General features: G+C 44.7%; 2 protein-coding genes across 4 annotated transcripts in view; one reads left to right on the top strand and one right to left on the bottom strand.

Moving 5' to 3' along the window:
• Positions 1–23,945, top strand: part of LOC147011423 (uncharacterized) — a 42,799-nt gene that overhangs the window by 7,940 nt on the left and 10,914 nt on the right. The window lies entirely within an intron of this gene.
• LOC147011424 (POU domain, class 3, transcription factor 4-like) lies at positions 18,467–23,757 on the bottom strand. Of its 3 annotated transcripts, none has more exons than XR_015051860.1 (3): positions 21,680–23,757; positions 21,403–21,550; positions 18,467–20,242 (listed from the first exon to the last, which is right to left on the bottom strand). XR_015051860.1 is itself a non-coding variant. In XM_085857872.1 (1 exon), exon 1 carries the CDS (start codon positions 23,229–23,231, stop codon positions 21,663–21,665), a length of 1,569 nt encoding a protein of 522 aa, XP_085713998.1. In that variant the 5' UTR covers positions 23,232–23,757; the 3' UTR covers positions 20,252–21,662. The 3 variants fall into 3 exon arrangements, 1 of the variants encoding a protein (XP_085713998.1); XR_015051861.1 differs by lacking the exon at positions 18,467–20,242 and adding an exon at positions 20,252–21,309; XM_085857872.1 differs by lacking the exon at positions 18,467–20,242 and having other exon boundaries at positions 20,252–23,757.

Here is a 23,945-nt window from a genome sequence, read left to right as displayed (position 1 = left end):
TTGGCTCGTTGAATTCAGTGACCTGAAGTATAAATCCTCTTCAAATATCAAGTCAATTGGATGAAAATTGAGGATTTTGGAAATGCCACCTTAGTTGTTGACCTTGGGCCTATGTTGACCTTTTGGTCTCTGTTGACCTCAAAAATAACTGGCTGGTTGAATTCAGTGACCTGAAATATAAATCCTCTTCAAATTTCAAGTCAGTTGGATGAAAATTGAGGATTTTAGAAATGCCACCTTAGTTGTTGACCTTGGGCCTATGTTGACCTTTTGGTCTCTGTTGACCTCAAAAATAACTGGCTGGTTGAAGTCAGTGACCTGAAATATAAATCCTCTTCAAATTTCAAGTGAATTGGATAATTGGCTGAATTGAACCAGAAATTTTAGAAATTTGGCCTATGTTGACCTTTTGGCCCATGTCACCTCAAAAATAATTGGTGGTTGAATTGAGTGACCTGATATGAAAATCGTCTTCAAATTTCAAGTCAATGGGTTGAAAATTGAGGATTTTAGAAATACTACCTAAGTTGTTGGCCTTTGGCCGATGTTGACCTTTTGGCCTATGTGGACCTCAAAAATAATTAGCAAGTTGAATTTAGTGACCTGAAATATAAATCCTTTTCAAATTTCAAGTCAATGGATTGAAAAGTGAGAATCTTAGAAATCTCACCTAAGTGTTTGACCTTTGGCCTCCATTGACTTTTGACCTTTTGACCTTAAAAACAATACGCTCCTTCCTTATGACAAACTCTACCATATGGTGAAGATTCATGAAGATCGGTTTAAAATTGTGACCTGTCGGTGACAAACAGAATAACAGAATCGACTGACCAACATACTTCAAAAATCTTCGATTTCTTCCAAAAATCTTTGATTTTGCAAGTAACAAACAAACAGACAGAAAGGGTTGAAAACATAACTTCCTTCACCTTCGGTGGCAGAGGTAATAAAGCAGGTCCACACACTCGATTGTTCACTGGGCTTTGAAGAAATTTGTGTCCCGCACAAAACTTCGTCTTGAGACTTGATCCGCTCATGCTAGTTTGTATCATTGAGTACGGTAGTACTCCATATCGAGGGATGATACAGGAAAAAAATGGCTGCCCATTCAAATGTGTACACAGATACGCTCATAAACTCATAAAGAGTGAATTCATAAGCATTTAAAAGCCATAAGTTTTATTCTCGAGCATTTTCTGAAATACCAAGACTTAAAAAGACGCCAAAATACATCGCAAAAGTACGACATCACCTATTTGTACTTCTTCTCGTTGTTCCCCTCTCAAAACAATGTAAACTTTAGCCCGACCGACCTCAATAACTGCTGAAGCCATGATGTTGATTCTAATGCGTGGAAGTTCCTTTGTCTCTGGGCTGGTGCACGCAACCCAAAAATTTGAAAATCTATAAAACATTCATCGTTTTATTAGGTAAATAAATCAAACGTAAATGTGGACTCAACCAGGCCAGGATTGTGGGGGGAGGAAGGGGGGGTGAACAGTAGACAGAACCATTCCAAAAGTGATATATGTCCAATCCATCCCCCAAATCAACTGAAACTAGTATTAAAACAATTTAATGACATACTTCAACCTGGTGTTGGCTTAGTGGTTGAGGTGGCTGTTTGGGATCTTCAGGTCCTGAGTTTAATCCCCTGCTGACTTGAATTAACTGTCAAACACATCACTTGTCACAAGTGAAGGAACTTTATTTTATATTGTTGCGATTTTAAGAAACCACGATTGTAAATGTTCTCATGACACTTTGGTCCTATTTCCGTCGTAAATGTGTCGAATAGTCCCTCACCTTTAGATGTGTCAGTGGGATCCAAACTGTGTTGGAGTGGGAAGATTAGGATTTACTCCCATCTTTCTTTTGCACATGGAAGGTTGGCGGCAAGGTGTTGGCAAGCATTTGATGTGGTGTGTGCTAATCCCTTCTTTAAATTCCCTTTATTGTTAATTTCCCTCTGTTCTTTATCATTAATTTCCTCTCTCTTTCTCTTTTCTCACACCACCCATAAGTGCACGCACTTTCCTTTAATACAGACTGTTGTTTAACACGACATCTTCCAACATGCACTTAAGGCAATCAAGACATTAAGTACAGTTACGTCACCTCAACCTCCCACACTCCAAAAGAGATCCCTCATCCCACAACCCTCAACACTTAACCCGAATGTAAGCCTTTGTGATGGCTATCAGGTGCCCGGGCGATGTTTGGGAAGCATTGACCTGAGATAAATCGGCTCCGTTCGTTTCCCCATAATCATTCTTGCGTGCCCTTGGCGCTGCGTGCCTCGAACCAGCCGAATGCTCGCTTGCCTCAAGTGGTGGCAAGCGAGGTCCGACTTTTAAGACAGCCGGAAGCCCCGACTGAGAGAACTTTCTGCAGAAACTCGAATGGGCGGGGGGGGGGAGGAGGGGTGAAGTTTTAATTCCCGGTAGCCTTAAGTCCGCGTCAGTTCGAAGCCCCGACTGAGAGAACTTTCTGCAGAAACTCGAATGGGCGGGGCGGGGGGGGGAGGGGTGAAGTTTTAATTCCCGGTGGCCTTAAGTCCGGGTCAGTTCGAGAGAAACCGGGGATTCCCCCTTGTAGGTTCGAGCCCTGATACTGCAACAATATTAAATAAGGTTTTGAATTTTTTAACAATATTGTTATTGTTATTTTTTTTATTGTTTGGCTCTTGGTTGTAAAGTTTCGACTCTTTCGACTCTTATAGTAATTACCTGTTCAGTCACCGATTCAGTTTATGTTTACACTTGCTTCCTGCCATGTGTTATATGTATTTTATTCTTTAGAAATAGATGAAATATTAAGATGAAAACACACAACACCACCCCATCTTCCCATTGTCATATCGGTTTGAAAACCCTTACTTATTACATGAAACTGTGTTTCTTCTGAAATCATAATATAAACCATAGTGAGGCTTTCATAACTTCTGTCCTGATTAAATTATTTTATTTGTTGTTTGGTAATTGTGCTTTCACAAATGTCATTGCTTCTGCAGAGCGGATAATAGTCTTCCTTGCGAGAATGTTTTAATTGTTCAAGTTCTTGTAGGTTTATTGAAAATGACCAATTATACCCTAAATCAGGCATAACGTATACCCAAGGTGCTACTCTCATATGGAATATGTGCCCTTGTTTTAAAAATTCCATTTTATTGGAACGTTGAACGATGTAGAACTTGGCATTGATGTTACTATTTCTGTATTTTTTGAATAAATAGCCATTTTGCTCATGGCGAGGTGTTTTACCAAATAATTTAATCTCACCAAGTCGTTATCATCTGTAGGACTCGGGTAATTGGTGAATTTATAAGAATTCCCCATGTTGATATTCTGCATAATACGATATTTCTGGCACTCTGCCTGTGCTTTTGTGTATTAATTGGACAAGTCAATATCCAACTCTTGCTACACACCGAAGGTAGATCCATCCTTTCCGACATACGTCATCTTTATATTCATAGTAGATTTTAAATGGTGCCATAAAAATCTCGTATTTGAGATGAAACAACACATATAAGCATAACTGTCCACAACATTTCGAATCGATGGCTTGTGTTTGAAACATCGAATGAACACCTTCCCTTAAAATTTTTACAAATAGGTGGTGGAAGGTCATAACTGGCAAAGTAATATTTAGCAGCCTTATCATTAAAAACACATACCCAATGAGAACCATTTCCACTACCATCTTCTAAATTCATAATAACATTCTTGGTATCTTAGGGCAAACTTAATAATTTGTCTCTCATTCAGATTATGACACCAATTTTCAGCCTTTCCCAATATTTCTGAAGTTTTACATTCGACGTATTTTGTCCAAAATATTTAAACCACTCACTGATACTCATGCTAATTTATAAGAAAGATACAATCCATTGCCTCTTTTTGTTAATTTAACACCAGCTTGTGCAATAAAAGAAAGCATATCTCCAACGAACAATCTATCTTTATCTGGAAGGCTTTTAAGCTTTTGAGAAAAATCTACAATCACAGTGCAACCCACAGCAATTTGTTTCTCAATCTCTCTGTTATGTCTTTCCAGCTCTTTTTGAGCATGTAGTTGAGCCTTCCTTTCGTTAGCAGTTTTTACTGCCAATGAAATCCCACCCATCAAAGCTCCCGTAACACCAAAACCCACCAGTAAAAGGGGAAGGGATATCATAAATGCTTCACTCGTCTCCCTTATCGAATATTTCTTCAACATAGGTTTTGTTATTTTTACTCATAGTCGACCAGTGTCATATAAGGTTTCCACTTGTTCTCTCATGAGTAAAACGTCAATTCGTACAGCCCCTTTTCTTTGAATTGTATCAACATTAACAGAACAAGGTTTTAGATTTTGAATGCATAATTTTAGTTTTTTGAAGTTGCTTTGATTAACATAGACTTCCATTGGTACTTTGCCACTCCTCATCTTATTTAATTGCCAACAAACAATTAAGTAATATTAACCATCGCACCATTTTCTGCATTAATCACCATCTCCGTTTCTTCCAAAAGGAAACAATATGTATCAACTTATTCACACTCCTCTTTCAATCCACAGGGAAGTATCTACCCGATTGAACTTTAGTTTCCTTTTGAGAACTCAGGTCAATCGCATCGACAATATAAAGCTTTTTAAATGCAACCATATCCAAAATGGGCTCTTTATTTCCATTACGTTCACACACTTTTTAGATCCTCGTAAAAACTGCCACAGCAAAACTATTCTCTGTTTTTGTATCATCATTAAATGTTGACTTTCTTTGATTATAGCCTGGGTCAGTGTTTATTTCTGTAGCCATATCAGGGATAAAATCTTCAACAGACCCCTTACCCATTCTTTCATGAAACGAATATAGGGTAAATTTCATAATTTCTGATGCAGCAGACAAAATCAACCACTTCAACTTCTTGTGTACCAATATACAAACGAACACTGACAAATATTTTCCAGAAGAAATCATTTACGAGGGTGGTGTTTGTGGTATTCACAGACTTAGTGAATGTAAACTTGCACAAGAAACTATCTGCAAGATTCAAGTAAGTTTGTTGATTATTTATTTCAAAACTTTTTGTTCCGTTTGTATTCCAGTCTGTTCCTGTGCGAGCATTTACCTTGAAGTAGTCTTCCTTTTTGGTAGAGTTTGAGATGATGATGGTATCATCCAAATCGTAGATACTATCAAGTCGCTTCCATACCTGTGTATATTCAGTGATACATATTTTTTTACGCTAAAACTTTTGAAATCCGGATCCCAATATGTGGTTAATTTTTTGTTTTTCGTGTGGGGAAAGTTGAGTTTTATCTTTCTTAATTTCCTTTCCCACATTTTGTGATATTTGTGATATTTCCCACATTAGAAGCGGTCAAACTTATGAGGTCATTATGTTTAAGAATTGTTGAACCAATGCCTATTAGAGTATGTCTTCATGCATCTCCACTTCAAAATTGTTCTCCAACACCGGGTTGCCTTTTAGGTTTGTAGTATTCTCGACCAAGATAAACACCTTTACCCTGGGGATTGTTCGAAGAACGGTATGGGTTAAGGTATATACCCTCTCCTTCAGTCATTATTTTATATTTCTTCAGCTCGTACTTCCTCACAGTAGGAATTATATATAATACTACGAAATAAGTCTCAGTATATTTTTCTTAAGGGAACTTCTCATAAGTGAATTCTGATGGATATAATTTCTCCATTGAAGGAAATCAGGTGATGACTTTGGTCAGTGATTCTAATATTTACTCTGGAGATGGTTACCTTCGCATTCTGCGAAAGGTTATGTTTTGGTCGGCGTGTATTTATTTATTTATTTATTTGTAATCTTGTGATTCGTATAACTCAAAAAGTGTTAAACCGAATTGCATGAAATTTGGTGGGATGATTGGTTATTAGCCAGGAAGCATTCGATTAGATTTTGGGATCGTTCAGGTCAAAGGTCAAGGTCAAAAAAGGTCAAAATCGTCTTTTTACGATAACACGGTCAATTTTTATTCAATTTGCATACAACTAATGCCAAAATGTTCAGAATTCAACGCCTCATCTTGTGATATGCAATATGACACAATGACGCCCATACTCTTGTTACCGGTTAGGGGTCAAAGGTCAGGGGGGTCACGACCTTGAAAAATATGCGGTTTTTGTCATAACGCGGTCAATTCTTGTCCGCTTTACATGAACCCAGCACCAAAATGTTCAGAATTTAATGCCCAATCTTGTGACACAATGACGTTATAACACATGTCACCGGTTGGGGTAAAATGTCTGGGGGGGGGGTCACGCCCTTTAAAATTATGCGGTTTTCGGCATAACTCAGTCAATTCTTATTCGATTTGCATGAAACCAGCATCAAACGAGATTACCTTCTCTTGTTGAAACGTTGTATTCACCGAGCGTGCGAGTGAAGACTCGCCAAAACGACGCGAGTTGATTGTTGTTTAGTCCGTAGCCCCCAAAAGTCGGGGGGGGGTCATGACATTATAGATATGTGGTTTGTGTCATAAGACCATTCATTTGAAACCAGTTCCACACTCTCATACCAAGAACAAAAAAAGTAGTGGCGGCGAAGGTATGCGCTCTATGAGTGCCCGTTCTAGTTTTAACTGATACAGGCAGATAAACAATATTTTTTGTTTCCATGTTGAATTTATATCCAATGGGGGTTGAGTATGCACTCAAGGAGAATATTACATTTGTTCTTTTTCCATCATTACAAGTCCCATCAACCAAATCACAGTGAATCAACACAGAATTTATACCGGAAGATATTTGGATTGTATCATCACTGTAATAAAGTCCGTTCGTTTCAATCTTTTTTGAGGAGAAACCCAATAATTCTCTGAATGAATATTCGATGGTGAAATCAACTTTGTTATTGTTTTTCAACTGAATGCTTAATTTTAAAGGATGTTTTTGGACACCTATGGTTATATTTCTTGGGTTTGTTCGCCTGATTATTCACCTATGGTTATTTCCCTAGTTTCTTCATAAGGTACGCAATTTCAGAGGATATTTGAGAAATCTCATCTGCTCCGGGTGGGATTGTTATCGTTTTATACCCGCGTCCCGGATTATAACTGAACTTGTTATTTTTCTCTGTGATATTGAACTGGTTATTATAAGTTTCTATTGACAATCATGAAGCTTCATATTCTTTTGTAAAGTCCAAGTTCTAATGAATATGGGAACGAAACTGTGTGATCACAAGTTCTGAAGTTAAAGCTTAAGATCATGCTTCTCGTTGTATATAGGATAAAATATCTTTGTATTGGCCTTTATTAATTATTTTTAACCCTCGAGAGCCCCAGGGGTCATCGGTGACCGCATGCAATTTTTTTGATTTTTTTTGTTCACCCAGAACATTTCGTGGGCTCGAGAGGGTTAAACTCATCAACTGGTCTAAAATGGCTGAAGCCTCATTAAAGCAATTGTTATTTCCAGCCTTCTTACTACCTCAGAGTAATGGCAGTATATTAACTCGCTGTGCTGGGTCATTTGGAAGAGAGCTAACACCTGAACCTGAACCAAGCTTACTTAAAGCATCAATAATTTGTTTTTCCTTCTCATTCTTCTTTACTCTCCCAGCAACATAAACCCCATCGCCAAGTGAGTCCAGTAAATTAATGTGTACTCCGTCATCCTCATTTTTCAAATATAGCGGTTCAGAAAAACAAGTTGAATCGTGATTTCCATCTTTTGTTAGAAGACACATTAATCTTGGAGTTAATTTAACATTTGATCGAGCAGAGCTTTGGAATGCCCATTTATCATTGAATATCAATACCTTCTGTTTGATTAGATATAATATTTCTGGTTCTTCTGTTGGAATGAGACCCGATATGTTTTTTAATCCACTGAATATTCATTGTTTTGAAGAGCTCTCACAGCATAATTATGAGGTTGATTTGCCTCCTGCAGTTGTTGAAATAATCCCTTATCATCATATTCTAATTCTCCTAGATCTTCTAGTTCTTGCTCCATCATTTGACCAAAATCTTTTATCATTCGAAGTTTTTTTTGGGGTCTTTTCCATTAAAGGAATTGTGGAAACCCCCATTTCAACCATTTTTTGTTGAGAAGCTTTCAGAAGCGGTTTAAAAATATTTCTCTTGTTTTCTTTCAAATGCTTCTTCACCCGTTAGTTTTTGCCTGCGTTTCTTCCGGATGTCTTGTTGTTGTTGTTGCGCTACTTTGGAAACCCACCTTTGATGTTCCTTAAATCTTGCTCGTTCTTGCGCATCCATCTATTTATTGGAAAATATCATAAAGCATCTCATCTTCTTTAACAACGAGATATTTATATTTGACCTTTGTGTGCTTCATGAACTCTTCAAATTCGCTTTTACTCGATACTGTTGAACAGTTGTCTCTCCGAAAATTCTGCATATCTATCATGTTTAGCTTGAAGAACATGAAGGTATTTGCATTATTTCTTATTGAGTGATGTGGAAGTTGAAAGCATGACTGTGATAGATAAATACAATTACAAGAGGAATGCCTCCCTCTGGTATAGTAGCTCATTTTTCATTGCTGTTTTTTTTTTTCATTTGCACAATCATAGAATATAATGAGGTTCTTGTTTGATGTCTCCAAATTTTGTGGTGAGGGTATGTCATCCCTGTTGTCACGAAGAATACAAGATACTGGAGGGTTTGATTTCTTTTTCTTTTCGGTTTGGCAAAATAGCTGTATGACATCTTCGATGTTATAATCATTTCGCTTGTTTTAAAGTTTGAACAAACCGATGATGTTTTCTTTTTGAAGACCCACGTTGAAACGTTGTGAGAGCAGTTGATATTCGGGTTGAAAGCTTGACTTTGTGAAAATTATTTAATTGTCGTAAACTATAAAGCCCAGAGTAAGGAGCATCTTTAAAAGCAAAGATGTTTTCCTGCATCCGCTCAGGCCGAATATGAGACATCTAAGTGAATTTGGGATATTTCTATGGTTGCTAAATCGTATCTTGCTTTCACAGATGGGTGAAAACTCCATTTGTATTTCAGTTGAAATATAATATCACCTCCTGCTTTTAGCGAAATAGTTCATCGAAAGGGGCCAGGGATGTCTTTGTGACCGAATGCAAGCGTGTCAACACCATTTTTCGCGATCCACCGCTTGGAGTCAAAGGGGATAAAGACATCTTGTTTACCCGTATACCATAGATCTGGTGTAACTTGCTTCTCAGCATATCCATTCCATGCCTGAAGGTTTTCCTGTCAGAGAGAGTCTTTTTGTACTGCTCATGGCGAAGGTGCTTCTTTACAACGCACTTCTTCACACCCTTTGCCTTCCGGATCTCCTTTTGATCAGACCTCTGGATCGAGTACATCTTTGAATGCAGACCCGCATACTCATTGACGGGGTGGCCAGCACACTCATCCTTCATTTGACTCAGGATCTCCTTGTTTTTGACGCTGTGGAGTGGGTAGTCCTTTGGGTAGTCACTCATGTCGTAGAGCTCTGCGTGTGAGGCCATGTCTGCCTATGCATCCTCTGTCTGGATCTCAAGGCGGAGAGAGTCCTTATCTGAGTATAACAGCTGAACGTGGTCTCCATACTGGGCTTTAAGGTGGTTGTAGTAGAAATCATACATGAGATGCTTGGAGAGGTCCATGATGCTCATACCCAAATAGACAGATTGATTTAGCACCAGTCTGCCCTTATTCATGTGAAGAGCAGCGAGGTCGTTATTGAATGTCTTCTGCCGTGTAAATCTTGGGCATGAGATTAGGCGCCACAGCTTGTCATCCTCATGAGCACAGATCAGCTTAATGTCTACACACGAACGCAAGTTTTCCATCGGCTTGCCGAAGACAGAATTGTTCATGAGCTTGTAGAGATCCTTTTCAAAGTCACTGGCAGCCTACTTGCGAAGCTCTGTGTTCATCCTGATATCGGGCTCCATTCAGGGGCTCTGGTTGAACCGCAGAGCTCGGTGAATCTTCTTCCAGGGAGAGATAGACCTGAAGGTTGCGGTAGTACAGCACATACTTGGTTTGTTGAAGAGGTTTGGCACCAGCTTTATTACTTCAACCGACATCTCCCTAAGTTCTTGCTGGTATTCCGACATCCACTCCTTCTGAACTACCATGCGTTCTGGTGCCAGCAGATAGGCATTGTGCTTGTCGTGCAACTCCTCAGGCTATTCTAGGTTCACTTCGAAGATGTAGCCCACGGGGCTGTCTGCCAGGTGATCTGCAATGCTCCCAGCAAGTTGCCTGCAGTCCTCTACCCACTCAAAGCCACCTATTGGCAGTGGCTGGCTCATGGCCCAGCCATATAGGTTGTTGGCATCGAGGTGTAGATATGGCTATTAGGTTTGCTTGAGTCGTACCCTTCGACATGTGGGTTGTTTGCCTTTGTGTGGCATTTTGAGACCATGGAGATGCCACCGCACAGACCATTCTCAATGAAGAGGTGCTGGTCGTAGTCTGTGATAAGTTTGAGCTCTACGCCAGTTTTCTTCCAGAGTATATCCCAGCTCAGGCCAGGAGTTGTGTAGTAGTGGGCAGAGTCTCGACCATATTTCCACTTGCAGGCCTTTCTGAAGGTCTCAAAGACATCACCCAGAAGGAGCACTTCTGTCCGTAGGTAGAGGTCATGGTAGTTTCCCATATCTTTACACCCAAAATCAGTCCAAATCTTTTGGGCGTGACTGTAATCCTCTTCGCTGATGTTCTCATCGCTGAGCTTGCTGTGGAAGGCCTCCTGGGGTGGCAGGGGATCTGCAAATCTCTCCCAGGAGTCCATATGCTCATAGGGGTACACCCCTTTATGCATGAGTAGATAGGCATGTGGGTCTAGATTTTTGCAGTTTCTTTCATTTCAGACACCTAGACACAAACAGCCAGTCCTTGTTGATGTTTCCTTGCTCTTCCTGTTTACAGGTTGTGCACACTTCAGATGCCCCAATCCTACCGCAGACAAGCTTGTCTCGGGAAACCAGGAGGAACTGGGCACTGTCAATGAACTGGAATTCAAACGAAGAGCTCTTTGTTTTTCCACCTTCTTGAACCCCCTCCTTAGTATCATGCTTGAGAGAGAATTAAATGTACTTTTCTATGTTGTTCGGGATACAGGTGATGGTACCTTTCACCTTGCTGATAGCCTGTATCAGAAGATGTGAGTCATAGCCCTTCAGGTTGTGGAAGACCACAGGGGTGATTATACAATTCAGGTTTATCCTCAGCATTAGGTTGCATTTTTTTGTGGGCTGCCCCCCAAAACTTCCCGGTGATATGACGGTGGTCGAGGACAGAGTCGCATTGCCCCCCTTCAACTATCAGAGGCTCATCGCATATGTGGCAGTTGGTGCTAGTTTTGTATATCTCCCAGTCTTGGGGTGTCATTCTCAAAAGCTTAGGGTTGCTTAGGGTCTCCTTAATGTGCCTCTCCTCATTCTGAATAGCATTGAGAAAGTGTTCCGCTGCGTCTGGACCCCGGCAGACCACTGGAGGTTCTGTTTGACCATCACACCTTACCACGATGTAGCCGTAGCTGCAAGCCTCATGCCGTTGCATCTTCTGTTTGTTACTCTGGTCAGGATTGAGCTATGGCCCATCAATCTTGGTGGTAAGGACCTCAAAGTCAGTATAAAGTATGAAGGGAGCTGGTTGCTGCCTGTGCCAGTTCTGAAAGGAGGTCATGTTTTTTCCCCTCCTCTGTCATCTCCACCCTCATAGCGGTTTGCCCTATGCCCTTACCTTCTGGTCTATGCACCTCCAGCAGCTCCTCGCAGGAGTACCCATGTAGTCACCTCTCACAGAGGTGCTTTCGCTCCCTATGCTTGCTCTGGTCAGAGAGCAGATGGTTCAGGTCATAGAGCAGACATGGCGCAGATGTCTTCATGTTGCTTGCTAAGCCTGTGGACAATCACCCCCTTGTCCCAGCCAAATACCTTCAGAGCCTGGTTATTCAGCCTTTCTACCTGCTTGATCTGTGATAGCAGCATGGGAGCATCAACCCCTGTGAAGTCAAGACCATCTTCCACTGGATAACTTGTGGGCCTGCACGCATGTCCTCCATGGTCCACTGGAAACAGAGCTGACCAGAGGGCCCACCTGAGACAATGGTCATCCTCGTTCTTCACATTGAACACTGCTTTCTTGTTTCTGGAACTGCTGGCAGTGGGATATATGAGCCGCCCCTCAGAGGCTGTGAGTGAGCGATGTCCCGCCACAGAAGTTCCACTCTGTCAACCGCCCAGCCAGAGCCGTAACTCGTCCACTTTTCAAGGGTCTCCAGGATGTTTGGGAAAGCCGTGTGAAGTGCACCGTCGATCTCATGGGCCTGTAAGACGGCCTCCTGCTTGTGCCGGAGTGATGCAGGCATACACACCCACTCCTTCCCCTCCTTGTCAATCTTTTCCTTCCAGAACAGAACCTTTAAAGCAAGCTGGAATTTAACTCCCTTAAAGGTGAGGATCTTTTCCACCAGTTTCTGGTGAATATGGGTGTGCACACCTTCCAGAAAGGATTTAACGTCAGCCTCGAGTCGGTGAAACCTTGGAACATCCATCCGCCACCCTCATAGAAAATGTCCAATGGTCCAGGGGTCTTTTCGAATGTGAGGTGAGCTTTTTTTTGTTCCTCATGTTTGGACAGCTTGATAATTTCTTTTTGGTAGCTATCTACTGTCTGTGTTTTCTGGGAAGGTATAGGATCAAACTTTCCCAGGATGGCCTTCCGCTTTCTCTCCTTCTTTCGTCACTGAGCAGAAGGTCGGCATTTCATTTAAAGCAGTGGTTTAAGCAGGTGCTTTTTCACTACTTCTGGAATGGGCTCATCCAAAATGTTCTGGACAACACCTCGGAGAGGCTCCAGTGTCTACATTTCTGCAAGCGATTGTTTGATGTGTTTGAATGAGAGGCCATCTGCCTTGAACAGGCCAAGAAGTTCCTTCTGGTATTTTCTGGCTGATCTGATTTTTTTGTGGAGTGTTGGGATCGAACTCCTCTAGTATGGCCTTCCGCTTTCTCTCCTTCCTCTTTCAAGGTGGGGCAGAAGGTCGGTATTTCTTTGAAAGCAGTGGTTTAAGCAGGTGCTTTTTCACTGCTTCCAGAATGGGCTCATCCAAAATGCTCTGTACAGCACCTTGGGGAGGCTCCTGTATCTGCATCTCTGCAAGCACTGGTTTGATGTACTCGTCCATGGTAACCATGTTTCATGGGCAATATTTAGGAAAATGTTAATGTTTAAATGGGAAATGTCGGTAGAATAACTTCAGTAATTTACTGCAAGAAGTCCACACCTTGCAAAAAAAAAAAATTCATATCAGATACTGCAATGAATCGCAATAGTTCACCATCGTTTGTAATCGATTGCAATAAGAAGACATCCCATTATCCTGCTAGAGATTTGTCTTATGAGGATGCTGTGAGCGTACATTCATACAATAGCTTTGAAAGCTTGTATGATGAAATGGATGAAATTTTGAATGCCACTGCCGATATGTCTGATTGTGAAATGGATGAAATCTTGTCAGATATGTCTGATAGCAAAAACAAATAAAACTTGCCAGCCTTCTCGGCAAGAAGCAGGTTAATCTGGGGAATGCCATCGTCCTGCTTGCTAAGCAAGACGTATATGTCCGCATTCCACGCAGTATTCCCACAGAGCCCTCTTGGCGACCCACATTGAATCCTCCATGGCCACCCACTGTGCATCCCATCTGGGGTGGTGACACCTGTTTTGGATCTTCGCGATTTCAGCATCTACCGTCTATGAGGTGCGAAGAAGGTTCCTTTTCTTATTTTTGCATTCCCTCATCCATTGGCGTACTTCGTAGTCGACCTGGTTGTTAAGCTTTTAACGCATCGTTGACTTACACATAGTATCTGTGTATCACCTCTCTATAAAGGGTAAGGGAAGGGTCTCAGAACCAGAAACCCTTTTGGTACAACAAGGGACAGATTGTGCACATTCAACTGTGCCGGATACTACTTTTTTACTTCGCTAAAGCAAAGCAAAGGTTTGCACTCCATCGCCCCGAGCAGGTGGTTCGCGCTCCGTCGCACTGAGCGAGTGGTTCGCGCTCCATCGCCCTGAGCGAGTGGTTCGCACTCCGTCGCCCTGAGCGAGTGGTTCGCGCTCCGTCGCCCTGAGCGAGTGGTTCGCGCTCCTTCGCCCTGAGCGAGTGGTTCGCGCTCCTTTGCCCTGAGCGAGTGGTTCGCGCTCCTTCGCCCTGAGCGAGTGGTTCGCGCTCCTTCGCCCTGAGCGAGTGGTTTGCGCTCCTTCGCCCTGAGTGAGTGGTTTGCGCTCCATTGCCCTGAGTGAGTGGTTCGCGCTCCTTCGCCCTGAGTGAGTGGTTTGCGCTCCTTCGCCCTGAGCGACTGGTTCGCGCTCCGTTGCCCTGAGTGAGTGGTTCGCACTCCATCGCCCTGAGCGAGTTTTTCTGAAATAATACCCGATTTCTGAGCCGTTCGCTCTAGTAACATGTTTTATAAATTACTGAGCCAATTTTTTTTCCACCCATCACACGCAGCTGTTTCTAAAGATTAATGTATGTGTCCATATCCTTGAAACATCTATATAAATGTTACGTGAAAGTTGTTTTTTTCTTTTCGGTGAAAGCTACTCAAGGTTTTTGCCGATATCAGGTGTGTGTGTGTGTGTGTGTGTGTGTGTGTGTGTGTGTGTGTGTGTGTGTGTGTGTGTGTGTGTGTGTGTGTGTGTGTGTGTTCATAAAGCATCTCTCTCTCTCTGTCCCATCCTTTCTCTACCCCTTCCCAATAGAGTGCAGCACCATCCTCCCACACCTCTCACTCTCTCCCTCTCTGTCTATCTCTGGACATATCCAGACGGTGGTTATGTCTGGACAATGTTTGTCTCTGGACGTGTTCACGCAGTTTTTCTCTCCGGCCAGCTTGGCTCCAGACGCATCCTAGTGGTGTTTGTCTCTGGACGCTTCCAGCGTCTTGGCTGTGTTTGTCTACAGACGCATCTGGGCGGTAATTACTGCTCCACTGCACATCTGCCTGACCTTACTCACACCTACACTGTCTTCCCTTTCCCCACCCCTACTCGATCCCCCACCCTCCTCGCTCACCCTCCTTTCTCTCTCCTCCCTCCCCGCCTCTCTCTCTCTCTCTCTCTCTCTCTCTCTCTCTCTCTCTCTCTCTCTCTCTCTCTCTCTCTCTCTCTCTCTCTCTCTCTCTCTCCTGCACTACTCTCTCCTGTCTTCCCCCCTATTTTCTCCCTCCTCCCTTTAGTATTCCCTTCGGCGAAGTGACAGGTGGTATTTTGCTCGTATTTAATACTAGCAAGGGTGCCCGGCGTTGCGGGTCCCTCCTCCCACCCCTTCCCTCCCTCCTCCCATCCCTTCCTCCTCCAACTCACCCCTCTCCCTTTGGACTCCCATCCTTGCTTTCTCCCACCCCATCCCTCCGGACTCCCCTCCCCTGATTTGTGGAGGTTGGCTTTGGGGCTTCCCACTCTCTGGGACATGTCGAGTGCAAAAATGCAAGTTATCTCCACACCTGATTTGTGATACTCTGCCACCACCACCGGGTGGCGCAACACGATACACATTGACATAGAGAATTTTCGTCGACCTTCCCTCCCGAATCCCCGTGACGACAGATGAAACCAAGTGGCCCTTGTTCACCACGATGTCGAACTTGGGCGATGTGCCAAGTTTGGTGGCAATTGGCCCAGTAGTTTTGGTGTAATTGGTGTCACACACACACACACACACACACACACAAAACACACACACACACACACACACACACACACACACACACACACTGACATTTATTTATTGGAAGATTGTTTGATGTGTTTGATGTACTTTAACACTTCTATCGGATGGAGAGTGCAATTGTAAAGATAGTTTGATTCGCACTCATCATGGCTAAAGTGGTCATGTATGTTCGTTTTTGATGTCCGAGGTCCGGAGAGTAAAAATTACGCTTTAATAACTTTACCAAATTAAATAATAATTCTTGGGAAATCTCGAGAGTGGGAGATTGCTCAATGTACTTGTGTATGAGTTACGGCATGTTGGTTCGGTTCCCCACTGAGTGGGATACGACTATAAAACACCGCATTGGTGGTGCATTCTCTTTGTTGTAGTTTAACAGCATCAGCCGAGCATACTTACAGGGATGCAGTTTGGAGGTCCTGCACTTCATCTACTTTGTGGTTGAACCACTATTGTCGACAGATGAGGTAAAATGATGGGGGTGCCCGGGTTTGAGTGTACAGATGATAAAACACACCGGGGTGGGGGGGAGTGAGGGGCGTTTTGGATTCGTGTATACAGACGAGGTAACACGGTAAGGAGGGGGGCCTTGGTAATCTCGGATTCTCGTGTAAAGACGAGGTGACATGGGGAGGGGGGCTTGGTAATCTGGGATTCTCATGTAAAGACGAGGTGACACACCGAGTGGTGCTTGGGATATTGCAGTATACAGACGAGGTAACACGGCGGGGACGGGGGACTGACGATGCGGGATGTTTGCTTTGCCAACGTGGCACGTGGAGCGTTTGAAGTTTGTGATGCCCTCCAGGCTCCGAGCTCTTGCACTCCCCATTATCCCCATATGGTGATATGTGGCTTTCGTAACTTGTGTCTTCATTCCCTGAGGGGATCCTCGATCACAAATTCCTGGGTTTGTCATTTTGAGGTGTGTGTGTGGAACATGGCATCTCCACTCTGTGAATCAGCACCGATGGAAGCGCAGAGCGTGGAAGTTGTAAGCCTTTGTAGAAACCGTGACATCCGTCCGTCATATAGACGTTGGCATAATGTAATTAATCCAAATTCCTTGTTTGGAGTTATCTGGATAATAAGCACTCCCTGCAGCAAGAGGAGGTGCTGGAGTGTGGATGGAACCATGTGATATGAGCCACTGACTTCGGTCACAGCTTCGAACCACTCACCAAATCTTGGACATTGTTCAGACACAGAGAGACAAACTGTCTCGTCTGCATCGTGGATGTTAACTTACCATGGTGTGCAAATCCACAACGCAAACATACATCTCACCTCGTCAGGTGTACTGTGTTTCCTGTTTATAATCATCACTGAGCCACATCGATGTACTGTAGTCCATTAGGCGGACATTTCCAGGTGGATTCACAGGTAAAATAACTTTCCTCTTCTTCTCCTCCTCCTGTTCCCTTTAGAAGGGGTGAGGTCCCATGGTACCAAGCTTCTGCCCTGCCTTGACCACGATACTTCCCTCTGTCCTCAGACAACTCTCTCCACTCTCCAACCACCCCTACCTTACGGATATCCCTCCTCACATAATCCTCCCATCTCAACCGGGGTTTACCCTTTGTCATCCCACCTTGCTCCCTCAACATATCCGCTCGATTTGCCATTCTCTCTTTCCCCATCAGCACCAAGTGTCCAGCCCATCTCATCCAGCATATCACCAATCTCCCCATCAAGCTCATCTGCACACCAATGTCCTCCCTCAGTCCATCCATCCTCCTTCTATCCACCCTCTTCACTCTTGCAATCCTACTGACCCAGTTGTTCTCACAAACCTGCAGCCTCTGTTGTCGTCTCTCTCTCTCTCTGTCGGTGGCACCGTCTCCAGACTGTAAAGGTTGGCCGGTGTTACACATGACATCAGAACCTTCCCTTTGAATTTCCTTGATATTTTTCTCTGATATTACTCCCTCCACCCTCCTCCACACATTCGCACCCACCTGAATCCTTCTCCACACCTCTGCCTCGGACTTACCATCCCCGGTCACTGTTACCCCCACAAACTCAAACCAACTTCCACGTCTGATCTCCTTCCACTCTTAACCTGATATTCATATGTTTTCTTTGCTGCCTGATCCACATCAAACAAGATGGTGGATTCAAACAAGAACCCCAAATATCTAATTATTTTCACATCGTGTCGTCAATTCCACACATTTGTATTTACTTCTTCCTTAACTGTCACATTTATTCCCACATTCCGGTGGGGGTAGGGTGGAGAAAGCTTAGCCCAAGTCTTTCACGAACCGGCTGGCCATGCCCAAGGTTCGACTACCGATCGGGCAGGAATTTGGAATTTGTCCACATTTGTGTACAAATGCAGACCTGCAGACAGAATTCTTTCGGACCTTGAAACGACAGCTCGGTTCATCCGGGGATTTCGTACAAGTATCAGTTCTTCATGTACCGAGTGCGCTTCAAGTAAACATCGTTTCACCTGAGGCAGGTGGACGCACAAGACGGGTTTCATGTTTGTTTGATCTCGTTCACATATGTACATACTTTTCCTGTTTTATCTTCACATTTCACTTTAATATGTTTATTTATAACCTGTGTAATATATATATATATATATATATATATATATATATATATATAATTTATTTATTTATTACCTTTAGTTATCTTGTGTAAACCACTTAGCACCAAGTTAGTGATCTAAGTGGTTTATTTAGATCGCAATCTCATTATATCTATAAATGTTTGTGACGTGTATTGTTTATTTACCTTCCTTCGCATGACGTAACAGTCAAATGACGGGACTGGAAAAGCGCGTCGTTTAATACGAACCATGCACGGGTTGATAAAATGGGGTTTATATCGCACTTCAACAGCTCTAACCCTAATCCGTCGAGCATAAACACCTGATGGTGGTTTTGTTAAAATTTACCGAAAATGTAAACGTATACCAAGAGTGGGGGAGGGTAAGGGGTGAGGTATACCTGAGGTCCGATCGTTTGAGACGGGACAAGGCTGCAAACTCACTGCGGTGAGAGGAGGGGTAGAGGAGGGAAGGGAGGAGTAGAGGAGGGAAGAGCTGTGGTTTTGGCGGAAACTTCAGGAAAATTAATTTGTATCTTTGGGCCAACACTATCCGGGCCTTTAAAGATCATCTTGAGGACAAGTTGTCTGTCACGTTCGGCTGCAAGGAAACCGCATATTCACACCTGTATGTTTCGCACAATGTAGAGTTCAGTTGTATTATTGTATATAATATAATATATCACTCAATTGACACCATTTAGTTGCTGTTATTACACTAGACACTGATTACTTCCTTGGGCCTTCACATGGGGGACATTGAACAAACTTGAACGACCATTCACATATTCTCGATCAACATGGTATCCAGTACTTTGTCCTCCACCTTACATTACAGGCGTTGACGTTTGACCCTCAGCACGCACCTAAACAAACACCTTAAACATCCCAGTTCGGAACCCTTTTAAAAAGAGCAGGCTATTGCGTGCCGGGACTGTGTCCGTCCCCCAATGACTGCAAAGCACTCTGGTGTATCCCTTGCTTTATGATGGCACCTTCTACTGTGACGTCAGCGTTCATCTCCGTCGTGGTGTAAGAAGGACGAACCATTAATCATGAGGTCACGATCCTCTCCTGTTCATGTGTTGCTATATAAGCTGCCGACACAAAACCTGCCTGTGGCCTTTTGTGTTATTGTAGTTGTGGAGATCCCACGCCCCCACGGTGTAGTTTCTGATAAAAGTACAATCGAGTTCGCTCAAGCACTCGGACCAATACCTGCAGGGGTTCGAGTACACACAAACCCTCGGATTTCCACGTGGAACGTGCATTTGACCACCTGCGAGTCCAAACACTTTTAAAATGGGAACGCTCGACGTCATGAAAGCCATCGTGACCTCTTCGTAGGTAGACAGGTTAAGCAATGGACTGTATCAACCGAAAGCTGATAAAAGTACGTTAACCGCCGTGCGAAGCGACCATCAGGAAACACAAGAGGTTCTGATATAATCTCATCAGACTTTGCTCTCTGCTGAAGGCTGCACCTCGTTCCTACATTGTTGTTAACACACACCTCCATGAGTCTGCGCTTGAAAATCTCAACTTATTTTATCCTAGCTTCGAAAATGTAACACCAGCACGCAAGACAGCCGGCTTTGCTTTGCTGCTGACCTGAAGCAGTTTCCGAACTGCTGTTTGTTAGTGACATCAGCATTACATGAGACAACGTACTGTATGGACAATGACGTGCAGGTGTAGTTTGTTATTATACTCCAGTGTATGTACATCATCACTTCCTCCAAGTCGATGTAACATGTTCCCCCATTACCACGAACTGCCTCTCGAGCTTTGTCCTGGAGCGTAAACTGTCGCTCGAAGTCTGTGTTACGAACCCCTCTCTGGCCAGGAGGGGCAACCGGGCAAGGTGACCAACTGGCTGGTCCGGTGTTCACGTCGAGCCACCGCACCCGACCGATCTCCCCAAACACCAGCAGCACCTTCACCTTCTCACCATTGCTTCGTCATGAGAAAAGTGCACTGGAGACACAGGTTTAGCGTCTTAGGAACAACTTTTTATCAGAAACACAAACACCCGATCCACGTTCATACTTTCTGGCTCCAGCTTGAGCTGAACCACATCCAATTCCCGAAGGAAAAAATAAAATAAAATAAAAATCAAACATTATGAACGATAATAACAACAAATAATTCTCAATTCGTTCCTGTCCACAAAGACAGCATCTGTACAACGACATATTTACATGAAGTCTTCACCGGTTGTGACATGTCTGCAAACGTGACCATGGGGAAGGGGCACTTGCAGTGTAAGTTGTAGGGGGGGCAGGAGGGGGGGCAGGTGGGGGAAAGTGAGAATTGTGGGAAATTAAATTACTGCTCAATGGCGATGTCTTCTTCTGTGCTTCTTTTATAGACAACAATGTTAACATTACGACAAACTACAATGGACGATGTAATTAATCATTTTAACTATGCACAAAGCATGAGGATGTTACTTGGAAGAAGAGGGATGAGGAATGTTTTGGGGGAAGGAGGGGTAAGCCAGCGAGAATAACAATTTGAATTAATGAGACCTTAATCTGTCTGGTGCTTGTACACTGTCGTGGACCTTTTTGTGAGCCATGGATTCACAATGCATAACCATGGCCATTAAAGGTGGGTGAAAAAGTAGGAAATGGGGAGAGGAGGAAGAAAACAAAGGAATGAGGAGCATGTTGTCGAATCCAAGTTGGAAATTAAGATTATGAGTTCTGGGAGACAGCTTCCAAGGATAAAGGGTGATATAGGAGCCAAGGAGATTTGGGAAGGGGTGGGTGGTGAGTAGATCCTCACATGGTGCTCTGGGTCATCCCCACGCTTGTAGAATGCAAGGAGAGATTGGAAAAGGATTCAGCCACAAGCCCCCCACTCCACCCCCCCAAAAAAAATCCTTTGCATGCCCTCAGAGCAGCTTTGCCAGTGAGGATGCAAAATTAGATGGTACGGTTCCTAGCGTAACATGTCCAGCCACCGTGGGGTATATCGACACATTTGAGACAGTCTTGCTCATGACTCGGATAACCCACGAGGGTAACACACTCCACGACCTTTTGGCACACATAAATACAGGAAATTTAGCTTTGAGACCAAACGGCCAGCATGCAACTTTCCTGCAAAGCTCTCTTCTGTTTTCTCTTTACCTTTTTTGTGTCCTGGCGACACAGAGTCTCCCATCGACTGGTTAGTCGGACCACAGTGGAAAACACAATGAGCTGGGCCAAACCTGGGTTCAGATCATCAGCTCCAAGCAGTCGTAAACGCACCATGTGATATCCGCAAACAAACCCTCTGTGAGCGGGGAGAAAGAGCGCAGGGGACAGCTTGACAAGACATGGGGGCGAGAAGAGCGAGACCAGATTTACAGAGGTCTTGGAAACATAGATCATGCTTCCCCCAGCATTCATGATGAACTCAGACCTTCTGTACAGGGTAGATGTAGTCCATGGTGCCTTGCCTGGCCTTCGGGGCTCCCGATCTGCGCCACATACGATCCAGTTTCCTCTACGCCTCCAGGAGTTCCACTGATGGGCGGCGTCATGCGCTTCTCCTTCTGCCTCCGATTACAGAACCACACTCGGACTACCTCCTTCTCAAGCTGTAAGGAATCGGCGAGAGACGTGATCTCTTGTGCCGAAGGCTTGGGGCACTTAACAAAGTGGTTCTCCAGGGCACCTTTGACCGTGACCTCAATGGAGGTGCGCTTCTTGCGCTTTCGACCCTGGGCTGCGATCTTGTCGATACTACTTGGGGAGCCCGTGGCCGAGTCGGCCTCTTCGAGCCACCTGCTCAGGAGTGGTTTCAGTTTACACATGTTCTTGAAGCTAAGCTGGAGAGCCTCAAAGCGACAGATGGTCGTTTGCGAGAACACATTCCCATAGAGCGTTCCCAAGGCCAACCCCACGTCCGCCTGCGTGAAGCCAAGCTTGATGCGTCTCTGCTTGAATTGCTTAGCAAACGCCTCGAGGTCATCGGAGCTCGGTGCTTCCTCGTCTGAAGGGTCCTGCACGTCGCGGCCCAGCAAGGTTCCTCCTCCTACTGCCGCTCCTCCTCCACTGCAGCCGCCATCACTGCTGTCATCCATGTGCTCTCGGAGCGCGGGGTGCATTGCGTGCAACAGCGGACCTCCTGCACTTCCCTGAAAGGCGCCTTGGTTGTAGCCAAGTGCAGCGTGTGGGGGTCCAGGGGACAGAGACGTCTGCAAGTGTCCGGCAGCGGCCGCTTCCCAGGCTCCGGCGTGCTGGTGGTGGTGGGGCGAATGGTGCAGCGGCATCGCCGGAGCAGGTGGCGGGGCTCGGTGGTGTAGCGATGTTGGCGCCGCGTTCGCTCCTCCTGCACCTCCTCCTCCTCCTCCCACACCTCCTCCTACACCTCCTCCTACCGGTCCAAGCTCCTCGCGTCCCGGCTTCACGTCTCCTGCCTGGCTCGCAGCCCATGTGCGCTGATCCTCCACGCACTTGACGTCGCATCCAGCAGCGGCCACAGCTGCGGCAGCAGCGGCAGCAGCAGCGAGTCCTGCAGCTGCCCACGCGTGCTCCTCAGATACAGAGGGTTTCGCATCCACCCACGGCTGCTGCTCCTGCGGTTGGCGATGGTCATCCTCGTCGGCAGGATGCACAGAGTGTAGGAGCTGCGAGCCCCAGCGTGTCGCTTGAATGTGGTGGTGGTGGTGCTGTTGCTGTTGCTGCTGCTGGTGGTGGTGATGGTGGTGATGCTGCTGCTGGTGATGGTGATGGTGATGGTGATGTGAGAGCGTCGACGTTTGAGGAGCTGGTGGAATCGCATGCTGGAGCACCGGGTGGTTTGACCCCCCGGCCATTAAGAAATCTCCAGCCGAGGTTGGGAGTAGCTTCGGGAGTGGACGGTATGCGAGTCCATGCTGAAGTCCGTGCTGGAGTTCCCCGTGCTCGGGTAGGAAGGCTCCTGCAGCAGCCTGCATGTACGACAGGTTGGATGATGTTGCTGTGGCCATGATGCGTGGATCGGGGACTTGGGGAAAGGTGGCTGGGTGGGGTGGTGGGGGGGGATGGGTGCTTGGGGTTGGGATCTATTAAGAGAAGAACTGAGGTTCTGAAGAATGGTAAATAGAAAGATGAAAACAAACACCAAGATGAGTGAAAACAGTACAGGTGTGAGCAAAGACAAGTGTACAGACAAGATCAGATATGAAAATAGGAAATCTTTCTGGATAGAGCTGAGTATTAAGACAATGGTGTTACGTGAAAAACTGGCACAGACAAAACATTTGGACAACAAACAGTCTCCAGCGACAAACAGCACCACGAGGGGATCGCCCAAGATTTCGACCTTTTAGACACTGCAGGGAACAGTTTAAAATAAATAAATAAAAAGCAGAAGTGATGGGAAAACGGAGTACTCCTCAGAATGAATGAGTTTAACGGTAAATAGAAGAGCGATAAGAAAGGAATAAATGACAGGGTGAGAGGTGAGAGCAAAGCGCGCTTCTTGCTACGACCGCCTGCTTTCCCCAAACGTCACTTTAGCGAATCCAACGCCTCGAGTGGGGCCGCGACTTTTAAAATGTGCGTCATCCAGGAACGCCCACAGCTCCGCCCACAAGACGTTCACTCTCGGATTCTGCCCTTGTCATTGGCTGATGCTTGGCAAAGAGCAGCGTTCACCAAAGCACGGTTGACAAATATGGGCGTGCCCTTTGATCCGATTG

The sequence above is a fragment of the Eptatretus burgeri genome, chromosome 15 (assembly GCF_056783735.1).
Source record: "Eptatretus burgeri isolate ZD-2024b chromosome 15, Ebu_testis_v1, whole genome shotgun sequence".
In the NCBI taxonomy this organism is placed as follows: domain Eukaryota; kingdom Metazoa; phylum Chordata; class Myxini; order Myxiniformes; family Myxinidae; genus Eptatretus; species Eptatretus burgeri.
This window is presented reverse-complemented; position numbering and strand designations above follow the sequence as displayed.